The 15762-nt window shown below is 44.5% G+C and overlaps 1 protein-coding gene across 5 annotated transcripts in view; it reads left to right on the top strand.

Annotated features, from left to right (window-relative positions):
* Positions 1 to 15762, top strand: part of KLHL12 (kelch like family member 12) — an 84187-nt gene that overhangs the window by 37567 nt on the left and 30858 nt on the right. For all 5 annotated transcript variants that reach the window (XM_069756413.1, XM_069756415.1, XM_069756414.1 and 2 more), the window contains 2 exons: positions 7067 to 7272; positions 13595 to 13748. In XM_069756413.1, the coding sequence (XP_069612514.1) occupies positions 7075 to 7272; positions 13595 to 13748 (352 nt within the window). In that variant the 5' untranslated portion in view covers positions 7067 to 7074. The remainder of the gene's footprint in view (positions 1 to 7066; positions 7273 to 13594; positions 13749 to 15762) is intronic.

The raw sequence follows: 15762 nt of genomic DNA, 5'->3' as shown, positions 1-15762 counted from the left end.
AACAGGATTTAGCAAAAGAGGCCACTCTAGCTAAATAGGAAAGGATAGGACAGAATACTAAGCGGTCAGTATTAAAACCCTTCCAAAAATATCCACAGCAGATAATACAAAAAATTCCACCATCTAACTAAAGACGTGGAACGTATATCTGCAACTCCTGAGAATCCAACTAGACTGAGTAAATACTGATACAATCTAAGCTGGACAAGAAAAAACAAATGAATAGCACTGAATTATCAAGCACACAGCATGTGTGCCACAGAAACAAAACCAGACACTTATCTTTGCTGATTTGGCAGCAAGGCAGGAGGAACCAGACAGAGGTCCAACACCTCCCAAAAACCATGGACAACTGGCAAGGACTAGGGTTGAGCGACCTTGACTTTTTTAGGGTCGAGCCGGGTTTCGCGAAACCCGACTATCTCAAAAGTCGAGTCGAGTGAAATCGGCCGATTATGGCGAAAAGTCGAGGATCGACCGAAACACGAAACCCAATGCAAAGGCAATGGGATTTTTTTTTTTTTTTTGTCTCTCTCTCTCTCTCTCTCTCTCTCTCTCTCTCTCTCTCTCTCTCTCTCTCTCTCTCTCTCTCTCTCCCCCTCTCCCCCTCTCCCCCTCTCCCCCTCTCCCCCTCTCCCCCTCTCCCCCTCTCCCCCTCTCCCCCCCTCCGTCCCTGAACTGAAAGGCTGGTGTTACACAGTGCAAATCGCTACAGCGCACAAGAGACAACATGGCGATAGGCGTCCACGCCCCTAAGACCTATGTCATCACTCTGCCCACGCCCCTTCATTGGCTGAAAAAAATGGCGCCAAGCGCGTCATACGAAACGCGACTTTGGCGCGAAAGTCGCGTACCGCATGGCCGACCCCACACAGGGATCGGGTCGGGTTTCATGAAACCCGACTTTGCCAAAAGTCGGCGACTTTTGAAAATGAACGATCCGTTTCGCTCAACCCTAGCAAGGACTAGTGAATCCTGCACACCTAAATACCCCTGTCAGAACTGCAATCAGCAGATACACCTGACCAGGACTGCAACCCAGGGACAACTGCATTGTCACCTACAACCACCGGAGGGAGCCCAAAAGCAGAATTCACAACACACATCGCGTTGCTGCGGGGGGCTCAGGGAAGCCCGCAGGGAGCCCCCTCCCTGCGCGATGCTTCCCTGTACCGCTGGCACATCGCGATCATGTTTGATCGCGGTGTGCCAGGGGTTAATGTGCCGGGAGCGGTCCATGACCGCTCCTGGCACATAGTGCCGGATGTCAGCTGTGATAGGCAGCTGACACCCGGCCGCGCTCCCCCCGTGAGCGCGGCCGATCGCGTATGACGTACTATCCCGTCGGTGGGCATACAGGCCCACCCCACCTCGACGGGATAGTACGTCTGATGTCAGAAAGGGGTTAATATTAGGTCTAGCAGTGCCCCCCTTCTTGTTGGGTCCTGAACCAGTTGGGAAAGATAATTGTCTCTCATAGTTGTCAAAAACCGATTACCTTTGCTGGAACTGCAGGTTTCTGTTCCCCAATCTGTTTCAGGGTAGTTGAAGTCCCCCATAATAATGACTTCTCCTTGAGTCACAGCTTCATCTATTTGCTTTACAAGAATATTCTCCGTTGCTTCCATTATTTTTGGAGACTTCTAACAAACCCCTATTAGTAATTTATTATTTTTTCCCTCTCCCCTTATCTCCACCCACACTGACTCTACATTTTCATTAGATTCACCTATATTCTCACGCAGGATGGGATTTAAGGATGATTTTACATATAGACACACACCTCCCCCTCGCTTATCCGTTCGGTCATTTCTGAACAGACTATAGCCCTGCAAGTTAACAGCCCAGTCATGGCTCTCATCCAGACATGTCTCAAATATCCCCACCACGTCATAATTATGCTCCAACAACATTAATTCTATTTCGTACATTTTGTTGGCGAGGCTTCTGGCATTAGTATGCATGCACTTTATGTATCTCTCTGTACCTCTATTCTTTCTTAAATTATTAATTGTTCTAACCCCACCCCCCATGCCACCGCCACCCCCAACTTCCTTATTTGTGCCCAGGTCTCTATCTACACTATCTTCCCCTCCTATAAATTGAATACCCTCTCCCCAATCCCTAGTTTAACCCCTTAATGACCACCAATACGTCTTTTAACTGACCTGAGATATAAGAGAATAGCCTCCCCATACAGATGACAATCCAGCATCTGTTGGTTGTACACTATAGCTGACAACTTGCTGTATCAGCCACGATCAGTATTTGCACCATCCAAATCTGTTTAACCCCTTAGATGCTGCTATCAATAGTGACTACATCATTATAAATGGTCAGAGTGTGGGGGCTTCTTCTTTATCCCAATTGGTGCCCTTATATCATGATTTTGTTGTCCTGATGTTTGCGATGGCAATTCATGACCAAATAGAGGCCTTAGAGTCTGACGGCTATAGTAATCTGTTTAGAAGTTAGCAACATTTAGGTGGCAAAAATACACATTTTCATTTCTGTCATGCCACTTTGCATTAATTCCTGTAAAGCACCTGAAGGGTTAATAAACTACCTGACAGCAGTTTTCAATATGTCAGGGGGTGCTGTTTTTAAAATGGTATCACGTTTGGGGGTTTCCCAATATATGGGACCCCTAAAGTTACTTCAAACATGGATAAGTCACTAAAAAAATAAATGTGGTAAATTTCTTTGAAAAAATGAAAAATTGCTGCTACATTTTTAAACCTCCTACAATGCTAACAAAATAAAATAACATTTTACAAATGGTGCTGATGTAAAGCAGACATGTGGGAAATGTTATTTATTAATGGTTTGCTGTTGTATGACTATCTGGATTAAAGGGATAATCATTCAAATGTAGAAAATTGCTAATTTTTTAACATTTTCCTCAAATTTTTTATATTTTTTATAAATAAACACGAAAAATGTTGAACTAAATTTACCATTATCATAAAGTATAATGTGTCACGAAAAAACAATCTCAAAATCACTGGGATTTGTTGAAGCGATGCAGAGTTATTACCACATAAAGTGACACTGGTCAGATTTCAAAAATTTGGCTCGGTCACTAAGGGGTTAAACACTCCTCCAACCTTCTAGCCATTTTCTCCCCCAGCACAGCTGCACCTTCCCCATTAAGGTTCAGCCTGTCCCTAGCATAGAACCTGTAGCCAACTGAGAAGTCGGTCCAGTTCTGCAGAAACCCAAACCCCTTCTACCTACTCCAATTCTTGAGCCACTTATTAACCTCCCTAATCTCCCGTTGCCTCTCTTGCATGGCACGTGGTACAGGCAGTATCCGGCATGATTGTAAATGGCCGGTATGTGTCGCATAGGGAGTCTGTGCTGTAAGCCACTATTGTTGTTCTGGGACTTGTAGTTCCATAAGAGTTGTGTTTGTGTAGCTTTAAAGGGAGGCTTACAGGGTTAGTCGGAGACCTGGCTGGATCTGACTAACCACATACCTCCCATCTATGGGAGTGGTTACAGGTACATAATGTGACCATGGTGTAGTCACATGGGAGAGAGTGTATGGACCTGAATGGTCTGTGTGTAAGATCCTGGATGTTTACCCTGGTTACCAGTGAAGACATCATTGAATCGGCGTCACACACGCCAATTCAGCGATGTCTGCGGGAGTCCAGCGACGAAATAAAGTTCTGGCCTTTCTGCTCCGACCAACGATGGCACAGCAGGATCCTGATCGCTGCTGCCTGTCAAACTCAACGATATCGCTAGCCAGGACGCTGCAACGTCACGGATCGCTAGCGATATCGTTCAGTGTGACGGTACCTTTAGGCTGCTTTCACACATCAGTTTTTTGCCATCAGTCACAATCCATCGAATGGTGGAAAAAAATCGTATCTGTCGCAGATTGTGAAAAACTGATACGACGGATCAGTGTTTTCGACAGATCTGACTAGCTGATCCAGCTAATTGAATCCTAAAAAAATCGGAGCATGCTCAGTTAAAAAATAAAAAGGAATCAATCGCCGGATTCCATCATTTGATGGATCCGGCGCCATGGGGTTCCATTTTAGCAAAATTCGCCGGATTGTGACTGACGGCAAAAAAGTGATGTGTGAAAGCAGCCTAAGAATGACAGTAAGCTAAACTGAGCGGACTTGATGCTGCCAGGCGCGGTATTGTCTGCTGGAGAAGAGCCGATTTTCTTTAGATGTTTTGTTAGTGTCAGCAGATTAACCTTTGGTTCCTGCAAAACTTCATTTTCTCTCTGTAGTCAGGCTTCCAGTATACCTGCCAGATTTGAGTTAAGTGCTATTTATCTGCAAATTGCCATATGTTCCTTTTAACCCCTTCACCACCTTGGGTTTTGCATTTGAGTTTTCGGGGGTTTTTTGCACTTCTTCCTAGAGTCATAACTTTTTTTTTCAGTCAATATGGCCGTGTAAGGGCTTTGTGAGGGTTTTTTGAGGGAAGAGCTGTACTTTTGAGCGACACCATTGGTGTACTGGAAAATGGGGAAAAAATTAAGTGCCGTGAAATTGCCAAAAAAAAAAAAATGCAATTCCTCAATTTTTATTATTTTTTTTACCGTATTCACTAAATGCTAAGGGTATGTGTGCATGGGGCGAATTACATCCGGATTAGCTGCGGATTGAATGCTGCGTACAGCCGCAGCATTCAACCCGCATCGTCCAGATGTTACAGCATAGTGGAGGGGATTTTATTAAATCCCGTCTCCACTATGCGTGCGAACACGTATCCGGCATGTCTGTTCACCTTGCGGTGATGCTCCTATGTATGGGGTGCGGCGATTCCAGATGTGTGCAATGAACACATCCGGAATCACCGCACGTACAGAAGGGGGCGGCGCTTTGGGCAGAGCGGGGTTTCCACTTCGTCCAAAGCACCGACAATCCAGACCGTGGACACGCACCTTAAAACTGACCTGCCATTATGATTCTTCAGGTCGTTATGAGTTCGTAGACACTGAACATGTAAAGGTTTTTTTATTTATGTAGTGGAAAAAAAATCCGAAGTTTGTTAAAATAAATAAAATAAAAATAAATAAAAATGCCATTTTTCATGATCTGGGTCTGGGTAAGGGCTTATTTTTTGCGTGCCGAGCTGATGTTTTTATTGATACCATTTTGGTGTAGATACGATTTTATGATCGCCCGGTATTGCATATGAATGCAATGTTGCAGTGACCAAAAAAACCTTATCCTGTCTCTTTGACTTTTATCTCATTATTGCCATTTACCGATCGGGTTCATTCTTTTTATATCTTGATAGATCGGGCGATAAGCATGTGTTAAAAAAAAAAAGTTTTTATTCTGAATGTGGTGAATGTGAGTGATTTAAACTTTTATATTTTTTACATTTAGGGTATGTTTCCACGGTCAGGATTCCAAGTGCTGCGAAATTCCAAAAAAACGTGCAATCCCACACTTGCTTATTGTTTGGCTATTTTGCTAGGTTCACTAAATGCTAACACTGACCTGCCATTATGATTCTGCAGGTCATTATGAGTTCATAGACACCAAACATGTCTAGGTTATTTTTTATCTAAGTGGTGAAAATAAAAATTCAGAAATTTGCTTTAAAAAAAAAAAATTGCGCAATTTTCCGAGACCCATCGCATCTCCATTTTTCGGGACCTCAGGTTGTGTGAGGGCTTATTTTTTTGTGTGCCGAGCTGTCGTTTTTAATTATAACATTTTGGTGCAGATACGTTCTTTTGATCGCCTGCTATTGCATTTTAATGCAATGTTGCTGCAACCAAAAAAACAAAATTCTGATGGTTTTTGAATTTTTTTTCGCTATGCCGTTTAGTGATCAGCTTAATCTTTTTTTGTGTTGATAGATAGGGCGATTTTGAGCACGGCGATACCAAATATGAGTAGGTTTGATTTTCTTTTTTTTTTATTTTTTTATTTTTATTTTGAATAGGGCAAAAGGGGGGGGGGGTGATTTAAACGTTTATATTTTTTTCATATTTTTTAAAACATTTTTTTTTTACTTTTGCCATGCTTCAATAGCCTCCATGAGAAGCTAGAAGCTGGCATAGCCTGATCGGCTATGCTACATTCAGGCGATGCTCAGATTGCTCCTATACAGTAGAATTCCTGCATTGCTATGAGCGCCGACCACAAGGTGGCACTCGCAGCAATCTGGCATCATCAACCATAGAGGTCTGCAGGAGACCTCTGGTTGTTAAGCCAACACACCGCTAACCCCCGGTCACGTGACTGGGATCAGCGGTGCGCACATTTCCGGCCCGATGGCCAGAAGCACTTGTTAAATGCTGCTGCCAGTGTTTGACAGCGGCATTTAACCAGTTAATAGCAGCGGGTGAATCGCGATTCCACTCGCCGCTATTGCGGGCACATGTCAGCTGTACAAAACACCTGACCTGTCCCGGCTTTGATGCGGGCTCATCGCCGGAGCCCGCATCAAAGCAGGGGATCTAGCATCGGATATACGATTCCATCCGATGGCAGAAAGAGGTTAAATGCCACAGTCAGAGATTGATAGTGGCATTTAACATGTTAACAGCCGTGGGTGTATCGCGATTCCATCCGCGGCTGTTAGGGGCACATGTCAGCTGATTAAATCAGCTGACATGTCCTGGAAAACCTGGACAGGGGAAGGCGACTGTGGATGTACGTATATGTCCAAGATTGTAGAGGGGTTAAAATCTGCTCCTCAGGCACTTGTGCTTGCAAACTGAAAACTGCGTGACTGATGCAAATGGCTACGGGGGAACCGATTGTTCATTAACTATGGAGTCTGTTTGGATTTTTGTGTCATGAGGCGCTTTTTGTTTTTCCGCTTTTAATGCGCTTTCTTCTCATCATTCATAGACGGATACATAACGGAATCCAAAGAGACCATTTGGTAATCAGGGGGTCCTCTTCTTCCACTTGCATCAGTTATGTAACTGATCTAATATGGAAATATTTTTCTGTTCCTAAAAAACGGAATGTCCAAATGCCAAGTGTGAAGTGGGCTTCATGTAATGTACTTCTCATGTTTTATTAAACCTTCTAATCCTTTCCATCCCGGGACTGTTGTTTACTGTTAGATTCCAGGATGCCTGCGGAAGCGATGTCGCCCAAAGACATCATGACAAACTCTCATGCCAAGTCCATCTTAAATACTATGAACTCCCTGCGCAAGAGCCAGACATTATGTGATGTGACACTCCGGGTAAACATGAAGGATTTTCCTGCTCACCGAATTGTACTTGCTGCCTGCAGTGATTACTTTTGTGCAATGTTTACTAGTGAGGTAAGTAGTGCCCAAGATTAAGAATGAAAAAGTTTTGTAAAAAATGCAGTTTTCACACTTTTACACCACATGTCTATTATACACACAGGTAATGTATTATTCTAATCTGCAAAAAGAAAATAATACGTTTATATTTGTGTGTACAAATACAGCCAAGAGTTAGTCCCCACCGCTGTATGTCTCGCGGCTGTTAGACAGCCACAACTCGTGCCTAAAATGTCTGTTAAGCAATCCCTGCATGTGTTGAGCTGTTGACAGCCATGAGACATGCGGGGGCGCAAACATATTTTTCGAGCAAGTTGAAGACACTGTTAGCACACGAGCATGCTCAGATAAGACCTCATCTGAGCACGTTCACTCATCGCTTGTGTCCACAACTTCATGTCTGGACATCATTTATGAAAGCTATTGTATGAGATGCTGTCAATCTGTGGTTTCTGAGGCTCCTAACTGATGTATTTATCTTCTGCAGCAGAGGTTATTTAGCTGAGAACCAGTGATGGTGACTCATGGTTTTCATAACTGCCCTTGAGAATACCTTCAAGGTTCTAGCAATTTTCCACATTGGCTGATCTTCATTTCTTAAAGTGATGAACAACTATCATTTGCCTGTACTTATTTGAGTGGTTCTTGCCATATTGTGGCTTTGAACAGTTGAGGAATAGGAATCCGTGCTGTTTTCATCTGTGTACCAACACTGCAAAACTCACTATGGTCACAAACATTTTTTTGGAGACCAGTCATTCTACAAATGAACTCTTGACGAGGCATATATGTTCATAAGACACCATTCCAGGTGACTACCTCATGAATCTGCCTGCGAGAATACCAAGGGGGTATAAAGCTGTCATTAGAGTAAACATTGTACTTGTAAGGAATCTAAGGTTTAGCATACATTCCGGTTAGTTTCACATGTGTTTCCTTACTCTTTGTTTTCATGTGTGTTCCTTCATGATTTTGCTTCCTTCAGTCTAAATCTACATTCAAATACCAGCAAAGAAATTAATGCATGAACAGATGTGTCCAAACTTTTAACTGGTACTGTAAGTGTGTGTATAGATGCATTAAACAAATATTTCACCAAGAATATCTCAGAAGAATTTGTGTTATTCAGTGCACAGAACACGACTGCCATATTTAATGTTAGGTTTGACTCATTTGAGACAACCTGTGTAGCTTGGGACTATTTTTGGGATCAACAAAGCTTGACTCTTCTTCTCACTCCGTCCCTGTCCTTCTTTTGTGTCTTTGTTCTGTGTCCTCAGCTATGCTAGCGGTGTGTGTCAATATCCTAAAGCCAAGTTTGTTTAGCTCCTTTAATAGTTTTTCTTATAATGAAAGTTATTATATAGTCGTGTGAACTTGGTGCCAAGATCTACATCTGCACATGCGTCGCCCCCGGCAGCCATTTTCCGGGAGTCCACCGCATAGTAAACCATGTAAGTGCGGGGGCTCTGGGCTTTCACAAAATGTCGGCAGGGCCCCCGCACCACCGAACATCAGCAGCGGCACACCACACATCCGAACACCCCCCTCATCCCATCCTGTGGCTCAGGAACGCTCCACTCTTGCCTCTTCCAGCAGCGACCCTGCTTCACCGCAGCCACCACCCCCAGTAAGGAGTATGACGCATCTACTATATAATTGTCTAAGGGTCACTTCCGTCTTTCTGTCTGTCCTTCTGTCTGTCTGTCACGAATATTCATTAGTCGCGGCCTCTGTCTGTCATGGAAATCCAAGTCGCTGATTGGTCGTGGCAAAACAGCCACGACCAATCAGGGACGGGCACAGTCCAGCGGCAACATCCTTCTTCCCCGCAGTCAGTACCCGCTCCGTACTCCCCTCCAGTCAGCGCTCAGACAGGGTTAATGGCAGCGTTGACCGCAGTGTAACGCACTCGGTTAACGCTGCTATTAACCCTGTGTGACTAATTTTTTACTATTCATGCTGCCTATGCAGCATCAATCGTAAAAAGATCTAATGTTAAAAATAATAAAAAAAAATAGTTATATACTCACCGTCCGTCGGCCCCCCGGATCAGGAACAGACCTTTCCCACTCCTCGCGACGCCCCAGTGACCGCTCCATGCATTGCGGTCTCGCAAGATGATGACGTAGCGGTCCACGTGGGCTGTGCAATATACGATGTGAAATGTACTGCGCGGGCTGTGCAATGTCCTGCGCGGGCTGTGCAATGTACTGCGCGGACTATGCAATGTACTGCGCGGGCTGTGCAATGTACTGCGTGACCTGTGTTATACAGTCATGGCCAAAAGTTTTGAGAAGGACACCAAAATTATATTTTCACATGATCTGCTGCCCTCTGGTTTTTATTAGTGTTTGTCTGATGTTTATATCACATACATAAATATAATTGCAATCATATTATGTGTACCAATAGGTTATATTGACAGTTAGAATGAGTTAATGCAGCAAGTCAATATTTGCAGTGTTGACCCTTTTTCTTCAAGACCTCTGCAATTCTCCCTGGCATGCTCTCAATCAACTTCTGGACCAAATCCTGACTGATTGCAGTCCAATCTTTCATAATCAATGCTTGCATTTTGCCAAAATTTGTTGGTTTTTGTTTGTCCACCCGTCTCTTGATGATTGACCACAAGTTCTCAATGGGATTAAGATCTGGGGAGTTTCCAGGCCACGGACCCAAAATCTCTGTTTTGTTCCATGAGCCATTTAGTTATCACCTTTGCTTTATGGCAAGGTGCTCCATCATGCTGGAAAAGGCATTGTTGGGCGCCAAACTGCTCTTGGACGGTTGGGAGAAGTTGCTCTTGGAGGACATTCTGGTACCATTCTTTATTCATGGCTGTGTTTTTAGGCAAGACTGTGAGTGAGCCGATTCCCTTGGCTGAGAAGCAACCCCACACATGAATGGTTTCAGGATGCTTTACAGTTGGCATGAGACAAGACTGGTGGTAGCGCTCACCTCTTCTTCTCCGAATAAGCTGTTTTCCAGATGTCCCAAACAATCGAAAAGGGGATTCATCAGAGGAAATGACTTTGCCCCAGTCCTGAGCAGTCCACTCCCTGTACCTTTTGCAGAATATCAGTCGGTCCCTGATGTTTTTTCTGGAGAGAAGTGGCTTCTTTGCTGCCCTCCTTGAAACCAGGCCTTGCTCAATGACCTACTAACTTCCAGGAGCAAGCGACACTACTCTGTCCTCCTTCTCCTGGACTTGTCTTCTGCCTTTGACACTGTAGACCACTCCCTTTTGCTACAAATCCTCTCATCCCTTGGCATCACAGACTTGGCCCTTTCCTGGATCTCGTAATATCTGACAGACCGAACATTCAGTGTCTCCCTCCCCCACACCACCTCCTCACTTCGCCCCTTGTCAGTCGGTGTTCCTCAAGGCTCTGTTCTAGGACCCCTACTCTTCTCCATCTACACTTTCGGCCTGGGACAGCTCATAGAATCCCACGGTATGCAGTACCATCTCTACGCTGACGACACGCAGATCTACCTCTCCGGACCTGACCTCTCCTCCTTGCTTACCAAAATCCCGCACTGTCTGTCTGCCATTTCAGCCTTCTTTTCTGCTCGCTTTCTACAACTGAACATGGACAAAACAGAATTCATCATCTTTCCCCCATCTCACTCTACCCCTCCACCAGACCTATCCATCAATGTCAATGGCTGCTCACTATCCCCAGTCCCACACGCCCGGTGCCTCGGGGTGATCCTCGACTCTGCCCTCTCTTTCAAGCCACATATCCAAGCCCTTGCCTCCTTCTGTCGTCTCAAACGCAAAAATATTTCCCGGATCCGTGCTTTCCTTGACCGCAACACTGCAAAAACGCTAGTGCATGCCCTTATCATCTCCCGCCTCGACTACTGCAACCTCCTACTCTCTGGACTCCCCTCCAGCACTCTGGCACCACTCCAATCCATCCTACACTCTGCTGCCCGACTAATCCACCTGTCCCCCCGCTATTCCCCAGCCTCTCCCCTGTGTCAAGCCCTTCACTGGCTTCCTATCGCCCAGAGACTCCAGTTCAAAACCCTCACACTGACATACAAAGCCATCCACAACCTGTCTCCTCCATACATCTGTGACATGGTCTCCCAGTACCTACCTACACGCGACCTCCGATCCTCCCAAGACCTTCTCTACTCCCCTCTCATCTCTTCTTCCCATAACCGCATCCAAGACTTCTCCCGTGCTTCCCCCATACTCTGGAACTCTCTACCCCAACACATCAGACTCGCGCCTACCATAGAAACCTTCAAAAAGAACCTGAAGACTCATCTCTTCCGACAAGCCTACAGCCTGCAGTGATCCTCAACCTACTGAACAGCCGCACAGCCAGCTCTTCCCTCTCCTAGTGTATCCTCACCCACCCCCTGCAGACTGTGAGCCCTCGCGGGCAGGGTCCTCCCTCCTTATGTACTCGTGTGCCTTGTTATCTGCTCATGTTTAATGTATTTGTCTATATTTGCCCCGTATTCACATGTAAAGCGCCATGGAATAAATGGCGCTATAAAAATGTATAATAATAATAATAAAAAGAGTCTCCGCCAGACAGTGCATGCAGAAGCACTCACCAGCCTGCTGCCATTCCTGAGCAAGCTCGGCACTGCTGGTAGTCCGATCCCGCAGCTGAAACAGTTTTAAGATACGGTCCTGGCGCTTGCTGGTCTTTCTTGGGCTCCCTGGAGCCTTTTTGACAACAATGGAAGCTCTCTCCTTGAAGTTCTTGATGATGCGATAGATTGTTGACTGAGGTGCAATCTTTGTAGCTGCGATACTCTTCCCTGTTAGGCCATTTTTGTGCAGTGCAATGATGGCTGCACGTGTTTCTTTAGAGATGACCATGGTTAACTGAAGAGAAACAATGATACCAAGCACCAGCCTCCTTTTAAAGTGTCCAGTGATGTCATTCTTACTTAATCATGACTGATCGCCAGCCCTGTCCTCATCAACACCCACACCTGTGTTAATGGATCAATCACTAAAACCATGTTTGCTGCTCCTTTTAAGGCAGGACTGCAATGATGTTGAAATGTGTTTTGGGGGTTAAAGTTCATTTTCTGGGCAAATATTGACTTTGCAAGTACAGTAATTGCTGTTAAGCTGATCACTCTGACATCCAGGAGTATATGCAAATTGCCATTAGAAAAAATGAAGCAGTAGACTTTGGAAAAATTAATATTTGTCTCATTCTCAATTTTTGGCCATGACTGTACACTACGTGACCTGTGTTATACACTACGTGCGTGGTACTGCGCGGGCTGTACAATATACTACGCGGGCTCTGCAATATACTCCGCGGGCTGTGCTATATACTCCGCGGGCTGTGCTATATACTCCGCGGGCTGTTATATACTACGTGGCTGTGCTATATACTACGTGGCCGGCCGCGAACAATCAGCGACAGGATTTGAACCACGCTTCACTAATTGGTCGCGGCCGAATCCTGTGTATTCAATGTATTATTCTAAAATCTTCATAAATAAACTACATACATATTCTAGAATACCCGATGCGTTCGAATCGGGCCACCATCTAGTGGATTATAAGAAGCATCACCATTTTATTAAAAAAAAAAAAAAAAATTCATGTTTTTCTCCTCAAAATTTGGGGTGCATTTTATAATCCGCAAAATACTGTACTATTGTAGCATTAAAAACGCGGTAAACTGTATGGCGGAGTGGGAGGGGGAAAAAAATGGACGAAGTGTTGATTGCACTGGGAAAGGTCTTAATGGGGGGTGTAAGGGAAGGGGGGATATTTCTGTAATTTTGTAAAATGAGTATTGTCATGTCATATCTGTTCTAAGTTTTATGTTCAATAACTTGTCTGATTAAAAAAAAAAAAAAAGAATTAGCCCTTTTTGCCCATTAAAGAGCCTTTGATATAATGGTCCAATTACTTTTGGTTCCTTTAGAAAGAGGCATCTGCATATTAAAAAGCTGTCATTCCTAAACCGTTACTCCCAATTAGGATGTGAGGCTTATTTTATTTACAGAACTGTATCTTGAATATATTTTGGTAAGCAAACTAAGAGACAAGTGCATTCTGGCTTACTGACTCAGACTGGACTGACCTGTCAATCAAATGCAGGAGCAAGGCGCTGTGCAGAGAAGGAGGCGTGAGGGTCGGAGAAGTGTAAATGCTTTAACACTCTCCAATGCATTTGCAGCTAGTTTGTATAGAACTTTAATTTTTGTATTTCTGCAAGAAACGTATCGATTAACTTAGAGTAATAATTTCCTTTTAGATCTGAGCAAAATAAGGTACCTTGGATTGTCACATCTTCGGCTTTATTACATTTCTTTATATTACCACTTTCATCCACAGCTATCTGAGAAAGGCAAACCGTATGTGGATATCCAGGGTCTTACGTCATGTACCATGGAGATCCTACTTGATTTTGTATATACTGAGACTGTTCACGTTACTGTGGAGAATGTACAGGAGCTCCTGCCAGCTGCCTGCTTACTTCAGTTAAAAGGTAAGCTGGTTACTTCTCATTACTTCTCAAGCCATTCTGCAAGAATTAGGGTATGTGAACACGATCGTTAAATGCTGTGGGTTGGACACTGTTGACTTGCGCAGCATCCAGATGTTACAGCATAGTGGATGTGATTTCTTGAAATCCCATGTCCACTATGTGTGCACCGACACCTGCAGCTCAGCCGCAGAGACGGACATGCGGCGCGGCTCTCCAGACTGCAGCATGTCTATTTATCTTGCGGAGATGCTCAGTCTCCATAAGATAAATATCACTCCTACAATGTATTGGGCGCTGTGATTCCGCACGGTTCAGTGATCACATGGGGAATCACCTGCGTTCAATAACCAGCATCATTTTGGAGGCAGCGGACATATGCTGCGTCCAAGGCACTGCCAATTTCTGAATGTCTGTCTGCACATATCCTTAGTAATTGCCTGCTATTAATTTTTTTTTTTTTTTTTTTTTTTTAAACCTAATCTGTTGGCAACCTGGCAGTTCTTTCATTGTATGTTTCCATGAGCCATATTACTTTGGGTATGTGCACACGTCAGGATTTCTTGCAGAAATTTCCTGACAAAAAACAGACATTTCTGCCAGAAATCCGCATGCGTTTTTTGAGCGTTTTTGTGCGTTTTTTGCTCGTTTCTTTCCCAATGCATTAAATAGCAGGAAAAATGTGAAGAAAAACGCACAATTAATGAACATGCTGCTTTTTTTACCGCAATGCGTTTTTTTCGCGGAAAAAAAGCGCATCATGTGCACAAAAATTGCAGAATGCATTCTAAATAATAGGATGCATATGTATGCGTTTTTATCGCGAAAAAAACCTGAACGTGTGCACATACCCTTAGGCTGTGTGCACACGATGCATATTTGGTGCAGAAAAATCTGCTGCAGTTCTGCACTAAATCTGCATCTCCTGGCAGAATCTGCAGGTGCGTTTTTTGATGCGTTTTTTATGCGTTTTTTACAGTGCAGTTTTGGTGCAGATTTGAAGTAAGTTTTTTGTGCGTTTTTTGTGCGTTTTTTCATGCAGTTTTGTAATCGTTTTTTAAAGCTAAATTAAGCCCTAACCCTAGACCTAACCCTAGCCCTAACCCTAGCCATAACCCTAGCCCTAGCCATAACCCTAACCCTAGCCATAACCCTAGCCCTAACCCTAGCCATAACCCTAACCCTAGCCATAACCCTAACCCTAGCCCTAACCCTAACCCTATTCTAACCTTAGTGGGAAAAAAAATATATATTTATTTTTTTATTGTTCCTACCTATGGGGGTGACAAAGGGAGGGGGGGGTCATTTACTATTTTTTTATTTTGATCACTGAGATAGGTTATATCTCAGTGATCAAAATGCACTTTGGAACGAATCTGGCGGCCGGCAGATTCGTCGGGCGCACTGCGCATGCGCCCGCCATTTTGGAAGATGGCGGCGCCCAGGGAGAAGACGGACGGACCCCGGGAGGAACGGTAAGTATGATGAGGTGGGGGGGGGGGCACTTCTTTGAAATCTGCAGCGTTTCTGCACGGATTTTTCTGCACCATGTGCACAGCTTTTTTTTTTTTCTATTGATTTTCATTGAATTGTAACTCACAGTGCAGTTCTGCAGCGTTTCTGCTGCAGAAAAAAACGCTGCAGAACTGCACTAAATCTGCATCGTGTGCACATACCCTTAGGCCATGTTCACACTTTGCGGCGTCCCTCTGCGGGTTCTCCCGCAGCGGATTTGATAAATCTGCAGGGCAAAACAACTGCGGTTCTCCCTGCAGATTTATCGCGGTTTGTTCCGCGGTTTCCGCTGCGGGTTTCCGCCTATACTATTGATGCTGCATATGCAGCAATATGCAGCATCAATAGTAATGTTAAAAATAATAAAAATTGGTTATACTCACCCTCTGACGTCCCGATCTCCTCGGCGCTGCACCTGGCGGTCCGGTTCCAAAGATGCTGTGCGAAAAGGACCCTTCGTGACGTCACGGTCATGTGACCACGACGTCACCGAAGGTCCTGG

Source organism: Ranitomeya imitator, chromosome 3, assembly GCF_032444005.1.
Source record: "Ranitomeya imitator isolate aRanImi1 chromosome 3, aRanImi1.pri, whole genome shotgun sequence".
Taxonomy (NCBI): domain Eukaryota; kingdom Metazoa; phylum Chordata; class Amphibia; order Anura; family Dendrobatidae; genus Ranitomeya; species Ranitomeya imitator.
Note: the sequence above shows the minus strand (reverse complement) of the source record. Positions and strands in the feature narration are given on the sequence as shown.